The 14,857-nt window shown below is 42.4% G+C and overlaps 1 protein-coding gene across 1 annotated transcript; it reads left to right on the top strand. All coding sequences in view use genetic code 11, as the record gives it.

Annotated features, from left to right (window-relative positions):
* Window positions 1–412: 412 nt before the first annotated feature.
* EGR_10634 (Puromycin-sensitive aminopeptidase) lies at window positions 413–14,313 on the top strand (the record flags this gene model as incomplete). The annotated part of the gene is made up of 14 exons (XM_024499883.1): window positions 413–538; window positions 919–1,044; window positions 1,115–1,222; window positions 2,458–2,885; window positions 4,918–5,064; window positions 7,021–7,171; window positions 7,552–7,677; window positions 7,748–7,855; window positions 9,091–9,518; window positions 10,574–10,781; window positions 11,990–12,061; window positions 12,186–12,290; window positions 13,036–13,276; window positions 13,655–14,313. 14 exons carry the CDS (start codon window positions 413–415, stop codon window positions 14,311–14,313), a joined length of 3,033 nt encoding a protein of 1,010 aa, XP_024345707.1.
* Between the last annotated feature and the right edge of the window lie 544 nt (window positions 14,314–14,857).

The following is a 14,857-nucleotide window of genomic DNA, read 5'->3' as shown; positions in this document are numbered from 1 at the left end:
CCCATAAAGTAAGGGTCGCCAGAAATCCACGAGGTAGATGGGGATCCCGAACGTGCGCATCCTGACTTTTGATCTTCAGCCTAGGTATTAACATTGAAGCTGGCTTTTCTTAGTCAGCCCGTTAATTCTAAGGGTTTGAAGGCCAAAAAGAAAGAGGTGACTTATAAAGTCTTTGCGTATGGTTTGCAATGATTTATTTGAATATTATGAAAATAAGTTTTTTGCAAAATGGTTAAAGAAAATTAAACAAAGGCACGCGAAAACAAAGATTCTGAGTCACCAATCTTCAGCTGAAGTTCAATGCACCGAATTGTTTTAATTTTTCGAGGACTAGTCGACTCGGCGACCCACGTCTTCAAAGATAGGTCCAGTTGTTTTTTTCGCTAGACTTACTCTGGTTGGTACATCCAAAATGACAGATGTTCGTGAAAAACATGTTCGACTACCTCGAACAATAGTCCCTATCAACTACAAGCTTGATCTTGTTCCTAACTTCACAAGTTTCACGTATGCCGGTCGTGTTTCTGTGGAGTTGCAGGTAGCTCTTCCCTTCTCCTTCACACTCTGTTTTCTAAGCGGCTTCTGTTTTAAATTATGATTTGCACTGCGATGCATAATTTAGGTTGTCCAAAATCTTACATCGAGAACCATTGAAATATCGTCTATAGGCGAGGTTTTTTGTGTTGTAGGTGGTCGAAGCAACCAAACAGATAATTTTCAATTCCAAAGGGCTTGAAATATCATTTGCGTCATACCAAGATAGTAAGTCAATCAGGCTTTTTAATGACACTAACCGAAACTTCTAGCTCAAGCTACGATTGCGTACGATGAAGAGCAGGAAATAGTTATATTTGTGTTTCCCACCTGCCTTCAGGTTGGTTGCGTAGCGATTTAGTTTAAGCACTTTGCCTTATTTAGCCCACAAGAGGACGCTTGAACTTGGAATTTAGGGGAAAATTTGCCACCGACATGTTAGGGCTATATTATAGCTCCTACATCGAGAAGAGTGGCAAGAAGTGCAACATTCTTGCCACTCAATTTGAGGTAAGTTCTGTGTTTCTTAAAAGTTGTTCCTGTGAGCAACCCCTATAATAGATGTCGGTGTTTTCTTTAGTCGGTTTTCGCCCGTCGAGCGTTTCCGTGCATGGATGAGCCGGATCGTAAAGCAACTTTTGACATCAGCATCGTTGCTCTTGACAACCAAGTTGCCCTCTCAAACATGGTAAGTTATTTGTGCTTCTTTTACGGAATTAGTCCGTGAGAACTTTTGGCTGATAGTTGAGGGAAAATATTAAAAAAGGTCTCGTTTTCGTTATAACGCGTCTTTTTAAGCTCCATTACGAGGCCAAAGTTGTATTTGAAAAGGATCCGTGTCAAAACATCGTGCAAATTATGCGTAAGCTTACACATTTATGGTTCCTAAATTGGTTATTCTGTGCGTGGGTCATCACGAGCTTGTCACGTAAATGACAGCTGTCCATTTTAAATGCGGGAAAATATTCATTGCCTGAAACTCACACTTCACTGTAATGTTAGGTCCTAACTCGTTCATTTCTAATTTCTTCCAGTTCCGTATAGAATCAAGTAGTGGGAACTTTTCCTGAATGTAGCTGTTCAAAGCTATCCTGTAAGAGGGCTCTAAAAGCTTCGAGCTTTGTTAGTTTTCGACATCTATGTATAATTTAAGAATTGGAGGAAAGAGCTGATATCATGAGATCCAAGCCCTGAAGTACCTAACCAGTGTGGATGACGTGACGCAGCAGATTAAAATGCTGGCTACGTCTTATTTCAAGTGTCGTCTTCAAGCCTTCCAGTTGGTGTTACATCTCTACAGCGACAGACATTGGACGCTTCAATGCCATCAGCGCCCCTGACAGCTAGAAGAATAGTGGTGCGATGCGATGATAAATTCTCATTATTAGGAAAAATGGTATATTTCATTTAGTAGACGCGATTGTACGCCTTCCATGCGAATTCCAGCATTTCTTCTAACGCACTTCGTTTCTGAAAGACGAGCTACTTCAATAAAATAGGGTTTTATCTAGGATCCGCAGAGCTAAGGATGGAATGACGTATTATCGTGTGCATCATGCATGGCACTCACATTTTCGTTTCATTAGTTCTTGTAATGAGATAATGTAAAGAGGATGAGAACTTGGGAGTCTAATCACTTCGCATAGTGGCTGATCTGAATGTTGCCTGTTATCTTGAGCATAACGATAATGGTCGTTTCAGCTTCATGCTGCTCTTATTCCCTTTTCAGATATAGTGTCCAATTGACCCGTCGGTTGCCAGAAGAGTTATTGAGAAAACGACTCTTATTAGCCCTTTATTTGCTTTTAGCATGTGCTAAGGGAATGAAATAGTTTGCATAGCAGGCTAGTAGGGGCTGCAGAGCTGCGCAGATGAATACATACTGGGGCCGTTTGCACTTTGTTTTTTTCTGATTTTCTGCAGCCTGAAGTCTCTCGTGAAATTGTAACAACACCAGAGGGTTGCAGCGAACCCCCTGATGGTCGCGGATACGTCAAAGTCACGTTTGCTCGCACTCCAGTCATGGCGACTTACATCGTCGCCATGGTACTGGGAGATTTCGAGCACATCTCTTCCACAGTCATACCTTACTCCACAAGCAACGCTTGTTCTTCCTCGGTATCCAAGACAGAGAAATGCACCAAAGTCCCAATGAGAGACTTGGAAATCCGAGTTTTTACACCGTTGGGGAAGCGAAAATTCGGAGAGCACGCATTAAATGTAGCCGAGAAATCACTGCCCTTTTACGCTGAGCTCTTTGGATCCCCCTATCCACTGCCAAAGCTGGATCTGGTCGCAATTCCGGACTTTGATTGCAATGCGATGGAAAATTGGGGCTTGGTGACCTACAGGTGAGTTTTCGGAAGTTTGATGCTATTCATCCATTTGATCGCAATCCCACCAATGAATCTGGCTAAGTAGATGAAATTTGGCCCCCATTTCTGCCTCCTTTTGATTATGATGTCCTATTCTGTCCGTTGTGTATGTTTGTTTACTGTAGTGACTTCTATAACCCGATAGTTTACTCAGAATTGTTTGTTGTTAAAGTGGTAACTTGGAGGAATGCTCCAAACATGGTGAAGTGTTTAATGAGTTTCTAGTTAGTGGTAGTGGTAGAATGCTAGCAACAGGCTCCTTAAAGATATTTGACGATAAACTGCCGGGTCACGCGAACTATGTAAGAGAAGAAGATTCATTTTGAGCATTCAGGGATTTGATAAACTACTTTCATCTCCCGATGGAGACTAGCTCCTTGCTGATGAGACCTTGTGATAAAGGAATTAGGGAATATGACACAGTTTACAGTACGTGAACACGATGTTCGATGGTAAGGATGCGCTGGACATGTTTCAAGTACCGGGTTTTAAATATGCCGAATTTCCTTCTCCTACGAAAGAACCATTATTGGGGTAATTATCAAGTCTTTTTTCAATCATCCACCAAGTTACTAGTAATGACAGTCAAGGTGGATGCTATCTCAGAACCACTACGATTTTTGACTCATGCAAGGAGAAGGGGGCACACCTTTTCATCGTGTCCACGAGACTAGAGACCTCAAAAATCGTCACGGTGTGGAAGCTTCACCCATAAAATCATGGTCACCGATGGAGTGTGCTCTGTTCTTGTCACCTTAGCCGTAGCTATGCGCGATGATTTGGGGGCTTCATACTTGCTCTCAAAGGCTATTGTCAAAGGTGCTCAGCGCTAAAGATCGGGTGGAGTTTTTCTTTTTTGCAGCAACATTGATAGTCAGGTTTTTAATTAATGTGGAGCTTATTTCTGTGGGAGTGAGGTTCTGTACCATCATCCTGAATTTTGAGCACCAGCAATCCTCCAGAGGCCCGTGCAAAACTGTCTTCACGCCACCTGCCTATTTGTTGTCTTACCGTTTGCCCATGTTTTCCAAAGCCTCCAAATCCCGGTACTCAAGACCTAATCGATGGAACTTCATCCTCCAGATTACTGAATTCAGAAGTTTTAATTGCATTTTAGGTGTGAAAGGTTTTTTCAAAGTAGAAGTAGCAGTGGTTCTTGCTAATTCTTGCTGACCCTCACTGGTTGGTGGATATTGTGGAAAAATCGACAGGAAGAAAGGCAGATAGAATGGGTTATGGAGAGATGGGAAGGGGGATAGTAGCCAATAAACAGAACTACATAGAAGCAGACAAATAAGGAAAGTCGAGCACGGACTGGAAGACTGACAGATGATTCAGTAGGCGCAGAGTACCGCATTTTAATTTCCGTGTGATTTTCTCTATGGTAACTCTCCACTGACCTTCAAAAGTTGGAAGCTGGGTCCAAATAGATGGACAGACATATATAGGTAGATGAATGGGAGTATGTGAATAGAGGAATGTATAAATGGGTAGTAGGATAGGTAGATAACCTACTGATAGGTAGTACATCAGCTCCAGACCAACTATTTGATGCAACAACATCAGGGTTGAATCCTTCCCCCGTTTCTCCACATAGAACTCCAGGTAGACAACAGGAAGTAACCGTTTTGGATTGAGAATGTCTGAAGGAGTTTGCTGAGTGGCGTATTTATCTATGGGGGGAAACCGACACCTGAGATAAGGAAATCAGTTCACTGCTCGAGTAGTGTATTTCTGGAGAAAAAAGTGGTATAGATGCAAAACATCAAACTGTTTTCACTCCTGTCATTAACATCAAAAAGTCAGCTTATGTTCGTAACCTACACAACATCCCTCCAAACAAGACCTGTTCCCCCAATAGCAGTTAATCGAGAGAAGACCTAGGCAGCGGTTGACATGAGCATAAAATCATATGGACCATCCACGTCATATTGTATGGGAAGGAAGCGAGACTAACCGAAACCAACACATAACTCATGATTTCATTTTACCATTTTTTTAACCTCAGTCCCCTTGGTAAAATCCTCACAGTTATCGCCTCGTGTCACACACATCCACCTCCTCATGAGTTCGCGTCGTCTCCGGCCAGTCACACACTTGACGCACCTCCCAATGCCCGACTTGATTACGGCCGTTATTCACACAGTGACAAAAAGTAGGTGAGCTATTGCACTACTAATAGTAGTCGGGGCGAACAGTTGTTGTGAGAAGATCGGTTCAGTCTCCCATATTCTGGTTGGGTGAAATCAAAGCCAAGTCAACAATAATGGCTAAAAAGCAGATTTGTGTAAGGAAGGACGAAAATTAACACGGATCTGAGACGTGGAATGAAATGCATTTCACCAAGACAAGAAGCGAAGACGGTTCTCTTGCCAACTACGTCGGCGTGAGTGCATTGTGTCTTGGTGAAATGCATTTTCTTCCATGTCAGGCCCGTGTAGGTGCGTGATGGAGAAGCGGAGACGGTTGTCCTCCCATCTACCTGATCATTTTCATTTATTTGAAATCTATACACTTCTCCTCTCTCCTTCCTCTTTTTACAATTCTTTTCACAATTTTTCCCCACTATGTGTATTCTTGTTTGCTTTTCCTTCTTTCATCTTTTTTCCCCCCTTCCATTCCCACACTTCTTTTTCCGCTCCCTTTTTTCCTGTTTTTTCTTCCATCCTTCCCTTTTGTTATATCCTTTTTTATTATTTTCTTTGTCGTTTTTCCTTTTTTTGACTCCTTTTTGTCCAGTCTTTTTATTTCCTTTTTCTCTACTCTCTTCATTCTTCTTAAATCTTCACTCCTTTTTCTTGAAACTAGTGTCTTTCCTTTTGTTTGGACTTTTTTCATTTATGTATTCTTGGCAGATACCTTGACGACATGTCGCTCAAATCTCTGCTTGATTTCCCTTTACTCATTTCATTTCCTTTACTGAGTGCCTAAATCTCTGCATAGCGATTAGTGTCCCTATTTTTAAAGTGTACTTTTTACTTAATTATTTGAGACCTTGCAACTCTCAAATTCATCCACGTCAGCTTAATACCCGCAAGGCAATGCAAAACTGTATGGACTAAATCACACTCTGAGTGGACTCTTAAGGTATTCTGCTTAGACAGCATAATCTGAGATTCAACACCCAGGTGTGAGAAGAGTCCTTAGCCTAGAGGGCTGCTGCCCACACAGTAACTCGTGTTGCACCGTTGACGATGGTCATAATAGCAAATATAAGAAAAAATTTTAATGTTTTTGGCCAAGTATGGATGTAATATCCGACAAGTTCCAGGGTGCGCGCTGGCACTGAATGAAGGCAATGCAAAACATTCATCATGGTAAATAAAAGCTAACCGCTGTCATATATCAGGCAGAGAATTATTATAACACACACAGCCAAACGCCCATAGAGAGGGAGACCTAGTGCAAATGTACGGCTGGATTACTCCACCTAGAATACACTGCAGGCTCTACCATCCGTGAAGCAAGATGCGTTCCGAGAGATAAAATCCACTTGTTAACTAGCTCCTGTTGGCAATACCCAACTTTGTACTCAATTAGTCACCATATATCACAAGATGTATCGGTGCAAAGGTACACAAAAATTTGTTTACGAGATTGAAGTTTATAGACCAACGGAAGGAGAGAGATCACTCAAACCATACCCATAAGATGGGGAACTTTGTAACCCATATTTGTTTGGATGTACTTCATAGGCAAGGAGAAGCTTTTACTGAGCAGGAGTCCCATAAAGTAAGGGTCGCCAGAAATCCACGAGGTAGATGGGGATCCCGAACGTGCGCATCCTGACTTTTGATCTTCAGCCTAGGTATTAACATTGAAGCTGGCTTTTCTTAGTCAGCCCGTTAATTCTAAGGGTTTGAAGGCCAAAAAGAAAGAGGTGACTTATAAAGTCTTTGCGTATGGTTTGCAATGATTTATTTGAATATTATGAAAATAAGTTTTTTGCAAAATGGTTAAAGAAAATTAAACAAAGGCACGCGAAAACAAAGATTCTGAGTCACCAATCTTCAGCTGAAGTTCAATGCACCGAATTGTTTTAATTTTTCGAGGACTAGTCGACTCGGCGACCCACGTCTTCAAAGATAGGTCCAGTTGTTTTTTTCGCTAGACTTACTCTGGTTGGTACATCCAAAATGACAGATGTTCGTGAAAAACATGTTCGACTACCTCGAACAATAGTCCCTATCAACTACAAGCTTGATCTTGTTCCTAACTTCACAAGTTTCACGTATGCCGGTCGTGTTTCTGTGGAGTTGCAGGTAGCTCTTCCCTTCTCCTTCACACTCTGTTTTCTAAGCGGCTTCTGTTTTAAATTATGATTTGCACTGCGATGCATAATTTAGGTTGTCCAAAATCTTACATCGAGAACCATTGAAATATCGTCTATAGGCGAGGTTTTTTGTGTTGTAGGTGGTCGAAGCAACCAAACAGATAATTTTCAATTCCAAAGGGCTTGAAATATCATTTGCGTCATACCAAGATAGTAAGTCAATCAGGCTTTTTAATGACACTAACCGAAACTTCTAGCTCAAGCTACGATTGCGTACGATGAAGAGCAGGAAATAGTTATATTTGTGTTTCCCACCTGCCTTCAGGTTGGTTGCGTAGCGATTTAGTTTAAGCACTTTGCCTTATTTAGCCCACAAGAGGACGCTTGAACTTGGAATTTAGGGGAAAATTTGCCACCGACATGTTAGGGCTATATTATAGCTCCTACATCGAGAAGAGTGGCAAGAAGTGCAACATTCTTGCCACTCAATTTGAGGTAAGTTCTGTGTTTCTTAAAAGTTGTTCCTGTGAGCAACCCCTATAATAGATGTCGGTGTTTTCTTTAGTCGGTTTTCGCCCGTCGAGCGTTTCCGTGCATGGATGAGCCGGATCGTAAAGCAACTTTTGACATCAGCATCGTTGCTCTTGACAACCAAGTTGCCCTCTCAAACATGGTAAGTTATTTGTGCTTCTTTTACGGAATTAGTCCGTGAGAACTTTTGGCTGATAGTTGAGGGAAAATATTAAAAAAGGTCTCGTTTTCGTTATAACGCGTCTTTTTAAGCTCCATTACGAGGCCAAAGTTGTATTTGAAAAGGATCCGTGTCAAAACATCGTGCAAATTATGCGTAAGCTTACACATTTATGGTTCCTAAATTGGTTATTCTGTGCGTGGGTCATCACGAGCTTGTCACGTAAATGACAGCTGTCCATTTTAAATGCGGGAAAATATTCATTGCCTGAAACTCACACTTCACTGTAATGTTAGGTCCTAACTCGTTCATTTCTAATTTCTTCCAGTTCCGTATAGAATCAAGTAGTGGGAACTTTTCCTGAATGTAGCTGTTCAAAGCTATCCTGTAAGAGGGCTCTAAAAGCTTCGAGCTTTGTTAGTTTTCGACATCTATGTATAATTTAAGAATTGGAGGAAAGAGCTGATATCATGAGATCCAAGCCCTGAAGTACCTAACCAGTGTGGATGACGTGACGCAGCAGATTAAAATGCTGGCTACGTCTTATTTCAAGTGTCGTCTTCAAGCCTTCCAGTTGGTGTTACATCTCTACAGCGACAGACATTGGACGCTTCAATGCCATCAGCGCCCCTGACAGCTAGAAGAATAGTGGTGCGATGCGATGATAAATTCTCATTATTAGGAAAAATGGTATATTTCATTTAGTAGACGCGATTGTACGCCTTCCATGCGAATTCCAGCATTTCTTCTAACGCACTTCGTTTCTGAAAGACGAGCTACTTCAATAAAATAGGGTTTTATCTAGGATCCGCAGAGCTAAGGATGGAATGACGTATTATCGTGTGCATCATGCATGGCACTCACATTTTCGTTTCATTAGTTCTTGTAATGAGATAATGTAAAGAGGATGAGAACTTGGGAGTCTAATCACTTCGCATAGTGGCTGATCTGAATGTTGCCTGTTATCTTGAGCATAACGATAATGGTCGTTTCAGCTTCATGCTGCTCTTATTCCCTTTTCAGATATAGTGTCCAATTGACCCGTCGGTTGCCAGAAGAGTTATTGAGAAAACGACTCTTATTAGCCCTTTATTTGCTTTTAGCATGTGCTAAGGGAATGAAATAGTTTGCATAGCAGGCTAGTAGGGGCTGCAGAGCTGCGCAGATGAATACATACTGGGGCCGTTTGCACTTTGTTTTTTTCTGATTTTCTGCAGCCTGAAGTCTCTCGTGAAATTGTAACAACACCAGAGGGTTGCAGCGAACCCCCTGATGGTCGCGGATACGTCAAAGTCACGTTTGCTCGCACTCCAGTCATGGCGACTTACATCGTCGCCATGGTACTGGGAGATTTCGAGCACATCTCTTCCACAGTCATACCTTACTCCACAAGCAACGCTTGTTCTTCCTCGGTATCCAAGACAGAGAAATGCACCAAAGTCCCAATGAGAGACTTGGAAATCCGAGTTTTTACACCGTTGGGGAAGCGAAAATTCGGAGAGCACGCATTAAATGTAGCCGAGAAATCACTGCCCTTTTACGCTGAGCTCTTTGGATCCCCCTATCCACTGCCAAAGCTGGATCTGGTCGCAATTCCGGACTTTGATTGCAATGCGATGGAAAATTGGGGCTTGGTGACCTACAGGTGAGTTTTCGGAAGTTTGATGCTATTCATCCATTTGATCGCAATCCCACCAATGAATCTGGCTAAGTAGATGAAATTTGGCCCCCATTTCTGCCTCCTTTTGATTATGATGTCCTATTCTGTCCGTTGTGTATGTTTGTTTACTGTAGTGACTTCTATAACCCGATAGTTTACTCAGAATTGTTTGTTGTTAAAGTGGTAACTTGGAGGAATGCTCCAAACATGGTGAAGTGTTTAATGAGTTTCTAGTTAGTGGTAGTGGTAGAATGCTAGCAACAGGCTCCTTAAAGATATTTGACGATAAACTGCCGGGTCACGCGAACTATGTAAGAGAAGAAGATTCATTTTGAGCATTCAGGGATTTGATAAACTACTTTCATCTCCCGATGGAGACTAGCTCCTTGCTGATGAGACCTTGTGATAAAGGAATTAGGGAATATGACACAGTTTACAGTACGTGAACACGATGTTCGATGGTAAGGATGCGCTGGACATGTTTCAAGTACCGGGTTTTAAATATGCCGAATTTCCTTCTCCTACGAAAGAACCATTATTGGGGTAATTATCAAGTCTTTTTTCAATCATCCACCAAGTTACTAGTAATGACAGTCAAGGTGGATGCTATCTCAGAACCACTACGATTTTTGACTCATGCAAGGAGAAGGGGGCACACCTTTTCATCGTGTCCACGAGACTAGAGACCTCAAAAATCGTCACGGTGTGGAAGCTTCACCCATAAAATCATGGTCACCGATGGAGTGTGCTCTGTTCTTGTCACCTTAGCCGTAGCTATGCGCGATGATTTGGGGGCTTCATACTTGCTCTCAAAGGCTATTGTCAAAGGTGCTCAGCGCTAAAGATCGGGTGGAGTTTTTCTTTTTTGCAGCAACATTGATAGTCAGGTTTTTAATTAATGTGGAGCTTATTTCTGTGGGAGTGAGGTTCTGTACCATCATCCTGAATTTTGAGCACCAGCAATCCTCCAGAGGCCCGTGCAAAACTGTCTTCACGCCACCTGCCTATTTGTTGTCTTACCGTTTGCCCATGTTTTCCAGAGAGACGGCGCTGTTGATCGATCCAGAAAACTCTTCTTTGTTGTCAAAACAGCAGGTTGCGCTAACAGTGGCACACGAGGTGTCGCACATGTGGTTTGGCAACCTTGTAACGATGTCGTGGTGGACGGATCTGTGGCTTAATGAGGGCTTTGCAACGTGGGCCAAATGTCTTGCGGTGGATCATTGCTTTCCCGACTACGATATTTGGGTGAGTCGTTGTAGTCAAACTAAGCATACGGTCATTTTAAAATAACTTTTGACACTTAGCGACGGATTCTCTCTTTTTACTTCAAGTAAAAGTGTTTTTTAGATTATTTGCATGAAGTGCGAGGTCCAGCTTGCGGTACCTTAAAGCCTGCCTTCCATCAGCTGTATTCTTCATTTAGTTATCTGCATTTAGGTCTTCCTTCAGGGTTGGATCATTGGGAAGTTATAAATACTTACAGCTATTTTCTCGGAAGAAAATCGAGTGCTATGGTCTACGTGTTTGGCTGTTCATGTTTTTTGTGTCAGATTAGGGGGTTTACCACCAGGCCTTTGGGTAAGAAACTACTGCCTCAACCCAGGTGTTTGCATGTCCTGATGGTGTGTTTTCGTCTTCGCACTAAGGCCATCCGACATCTGTGTTGTCTAAAACCCAGTCAATCGAGTTGACAAAGATTATGAGCAATTGGCTATGCGAAACTGATGCTGTTGTGTCAAAGTCTTATAATCCTGGCGATTATTCCAGGTTCCTGAATAGGTTTATGACTAATAGATAGACTGGTAGAAGTTGGAGCATTGCGGTTACTATCAGCACTTTCTTTGATTATGGTTGATTTTTGTGCGATCCCGTTGCACAAAATTGTCATCAAGACTCGGAATATAGCTCGACTTTTCACTTTTAGCTTTCTGTCAATTATTTGCTTCAGCTGAGATTGCAAACTAATTTAAGAACTCCTTTTCTGGTCGTCATAGTTGCAGCTAGCTAGATGTCCAGTATGTCAGTATGGTCACTTTCAAACGTTTTCTTCCACTGACAGACTTAAAGATGTCTTATTTTGCCTCCACATCGAGCACACTTCGGGAGGGATGCACTTGTCCTCCCGACACCCACACCAATCATCTACACTTACTGCTCAAGAGACAAGAGACAGGCCATTGCTTCGATGTTTCGTGAACAGCTCGCATTCTTTCACTAGAGGTGGGCCCCAATTATTCCTTGGCGGCTTAATTATTACCGCGTTGATAGTTGACTTGACAGGTAAATGCAGCTGCAAGTCTCACCCTCAGACGGTCAAATATCATACCTTCCTCCAGCTATGCCCTGCTCAACACTTACTGGTTATATTGTCTGCTCTTCACTAAAGCTGCTCCATGGCTCTCTCTCTCTCGACTTTGAACCCTTTCCAAATTGTTTATCTCCATTGTTTTTAGACCCACTTCGTGTCGTCAGAGTACATCAAGGCTCTGCGATCGGACGAGCTGAAAAGCAGTCATCCCATCGAGGTTTGCAAAGCATTTCATTATTTATCAAGTTTTTTTTCGCTACTTCTCCGTTCACCTTCTTCTGTCCACTTAAATCTACATAAACAGTAGAGAACAGCCCCACCTCTTTTTCTTTCTTGTCCAGGTCGAAGTGAATAGTGCCCAAGAGGTGGAAGAGATCTTCGACGCGGTCTCTTACCAAAAAGGCAGCTGTGTCATTCGAATGCTCCATGATTACATGGGTCCCTGTGTAAGTGTCCCAGATTATCCGTCCTTTCTCTGTTATCTCACCCTGCCCTTAGTGCTTTTCCCCTTTTTACTAGTCACTTTTGCTGCCTATAATTGCTCCTACCATGCACCTTTATTCCCTTAGGTGTAATCTGTGGTTTCTTCAGACCCCAAGTTTACAAGCCGTAAGGTGGATAGTTCACATTTGAACTTCTTTTGCAATCATTGCGTTCCTTTCTCTCTACCATATTGCTTTCCGGCTTTTTACTTCATCTTCTAAGTCTTCGGATGCCTCAGAACAATCCAATGCTGGTAAAATATTTGTTTCCACTAGGAAACCGAGTATTGGAAGCCCAAATTTTGCCTGTGTTTGTGAACTCATGCAGACCTTTCTCACCTTAGTTGAGTTACAACTTAGTTGTTCTTTCCTTGTCACCTTCACTTATGACTCATACTTTCCTGCTCGCCTTCAGCTTTACCGATTTCGCCATATTATTTTCCAATTTATGATTTCATCCACCACTTTCTGCTCATTTATGACTATGATATGATAATACGTCCGACGGTTAGTTAAATGGCAATTGTTTGATTGTTTAAGTATTTCAGGTTTGGCGTTAATATTACTCCTTAGTTTGATTTCTGTAAAAATCGGTTTGATTTGTTTTGTCTTCCTGTGAAACAAAAGTCACTGCTGCTGCACAGGGTCTGTTCACGTAGACTCTCCATGTGGCAAATTACATAATGTTTGCGTCTAATGACTTTTGCAGTTCTTTCAAGCGGGCTTGAAGGCCTACTTCAAGAAGTTTGAATATTCCAACGCTAAAACGGCTGATTTGTGGACTGCCTTGGAGACCACTGGCGTTTGTAATGTGACTGAAATCATGTCCCTGTGGACAAAACAAACAGGCTATCCCGTGGTCTCTGTACGTCTCATTCATGAGCCGGATGGAAGATACAGCATTGGGCTGAAACAGCAACGATTTCTGGCTGATGGCAGCTCCATGAAGGGTGAGTCCGTTTTGGCGTTTGTTTCAGATTCGGAATGTCGTAATCCACTATCCTTTTATATTTGCTAATGTCCACCGTAGCTAAAATAAAGATTATGATGTTAAAGACCCTCAAAGAAGGCCGTGAATACTCTACTTGGTACTTAACCATATCTCGCCACTCTACTCCGCTGTTAGCTTAAAGCTGCCGATCCTGCATCTCTAATTGAATTAAAAAACGAAGGAGTTGCTATGATTCCGGTTCTTTGCAAAGAGTCGGTTGAGAGAGTTTTCAGCCGTACACTCTTGCATTGCAATGAACCGCCTAGTGTAGATTTGTAACATTAGACAAAGTAAATGAGGGCGTAAAAATTTTGCTCATCGTCTTTTATATGTCTAGGCGAACCACCAAGTTACTGGCGCATCCCAATTAATGTCTGTGCTGTGGATGACTCCAGTAAGCTTCTTCTTCGCAAGGTCATTGGTATTGCGTCTTCTACCCCATCTCCCTCGTCCTCCTACTCCCCCTCATCGAAAACCGCTGATTGGGGAGACAAAGCCAACTGCACGGCTAAGAGTGAAGCTGAATCCCAGGAAATCATCTACCCCTTGCCTGATTCTGTTTGCTCACCCCGAGTTCGTCTTAAACCAGATGCCATCGGTTTCTACCGCGTACATTACGACTCTACCATGATGGACGCCATTCTAGAAGCTATCAGTCGCGGTACAGTGCCGGAACGTGACCGTATTAGCCTGTTAGACGATCAGTTTGCCCTGGCCCGGGCGGGTTTTCAAGACCTGGACAGGGTGCTTCAGTTCTGTCGTGCATTCGTTGGTGAGACGCGATACAGTGTGTGGTCAGTACTGTCAGAGGGATTGGCACAGGTTCGAACTCTCCTTGAGGAGGCGTCCTACCCGGCGGGAGATGATGTGATTTTCCCAGAGGCGTCAAAAGGGATTTGTGGGCTTAACAAACTGTACATTGAGTTGGCGTTGCCAGTGTATGAGAAGATCGGTGAGTTCGTTTGTGTATATTCTAATATTGGGTTGATTTTTTAGCCGTATTGAGATGCGATGACAAAATAATGAATGAGATTAATTTAGGATAGTTGGATGATCAGACTTGTAGATGAATAGGTCTTTCTTGAAACACTATATAAAACCTAAAAAGACAAGATTCTGGGTTGCTCAGCATCCAACTGTTTCTCTTCCCCTTATTCATGCAAAATGGTGGGTAAATAGGATGTGAGATGAGTAGTTGGTTGAGATGTATCAATAAATACAAGACGGTAAATTAACTATATCAAGGTTTGAAATATTAAGTCAGTAGGTCACGAAGGAATAGGCAGGTGTGAAGATGATAACTTGAGAAGTGGACATAGATGATGGAGTTAATGACTGGGTTAGTAGATGGACGTATCCATCAAGAGAATGGAATGTTTCAAGTGAATGCGTTGATGGAAGACGTATAGATGAATCAAAGATGATTGGATGGATGGACTCAGAATTTGGTTGTACGGCTACTATTCTATCCTCCAAACCATCCTCTTCTCTGCCTTCTTTCGTCAGGTTTTGAACCCACCTCCGTAGATTCTAACAACGA

This window comes from Echinococcus granulosus (genome assembly GCF_000524195.1).
Source record: "Echinococcus granulosus chromosome Unknown EG_S00244, whole genome shotgun sequence".
NCBI lineage: Eukaryota > Metazoa > Platyhelminthes > Cestoda > Cyclophyllidea > Taeniidae > Echinococcus > Echinococcus granulosus.
Note: the sequence above shows the minus strand (reverse complement) of the source record. Positions and strands in the feature narration are given on the sequence as shown.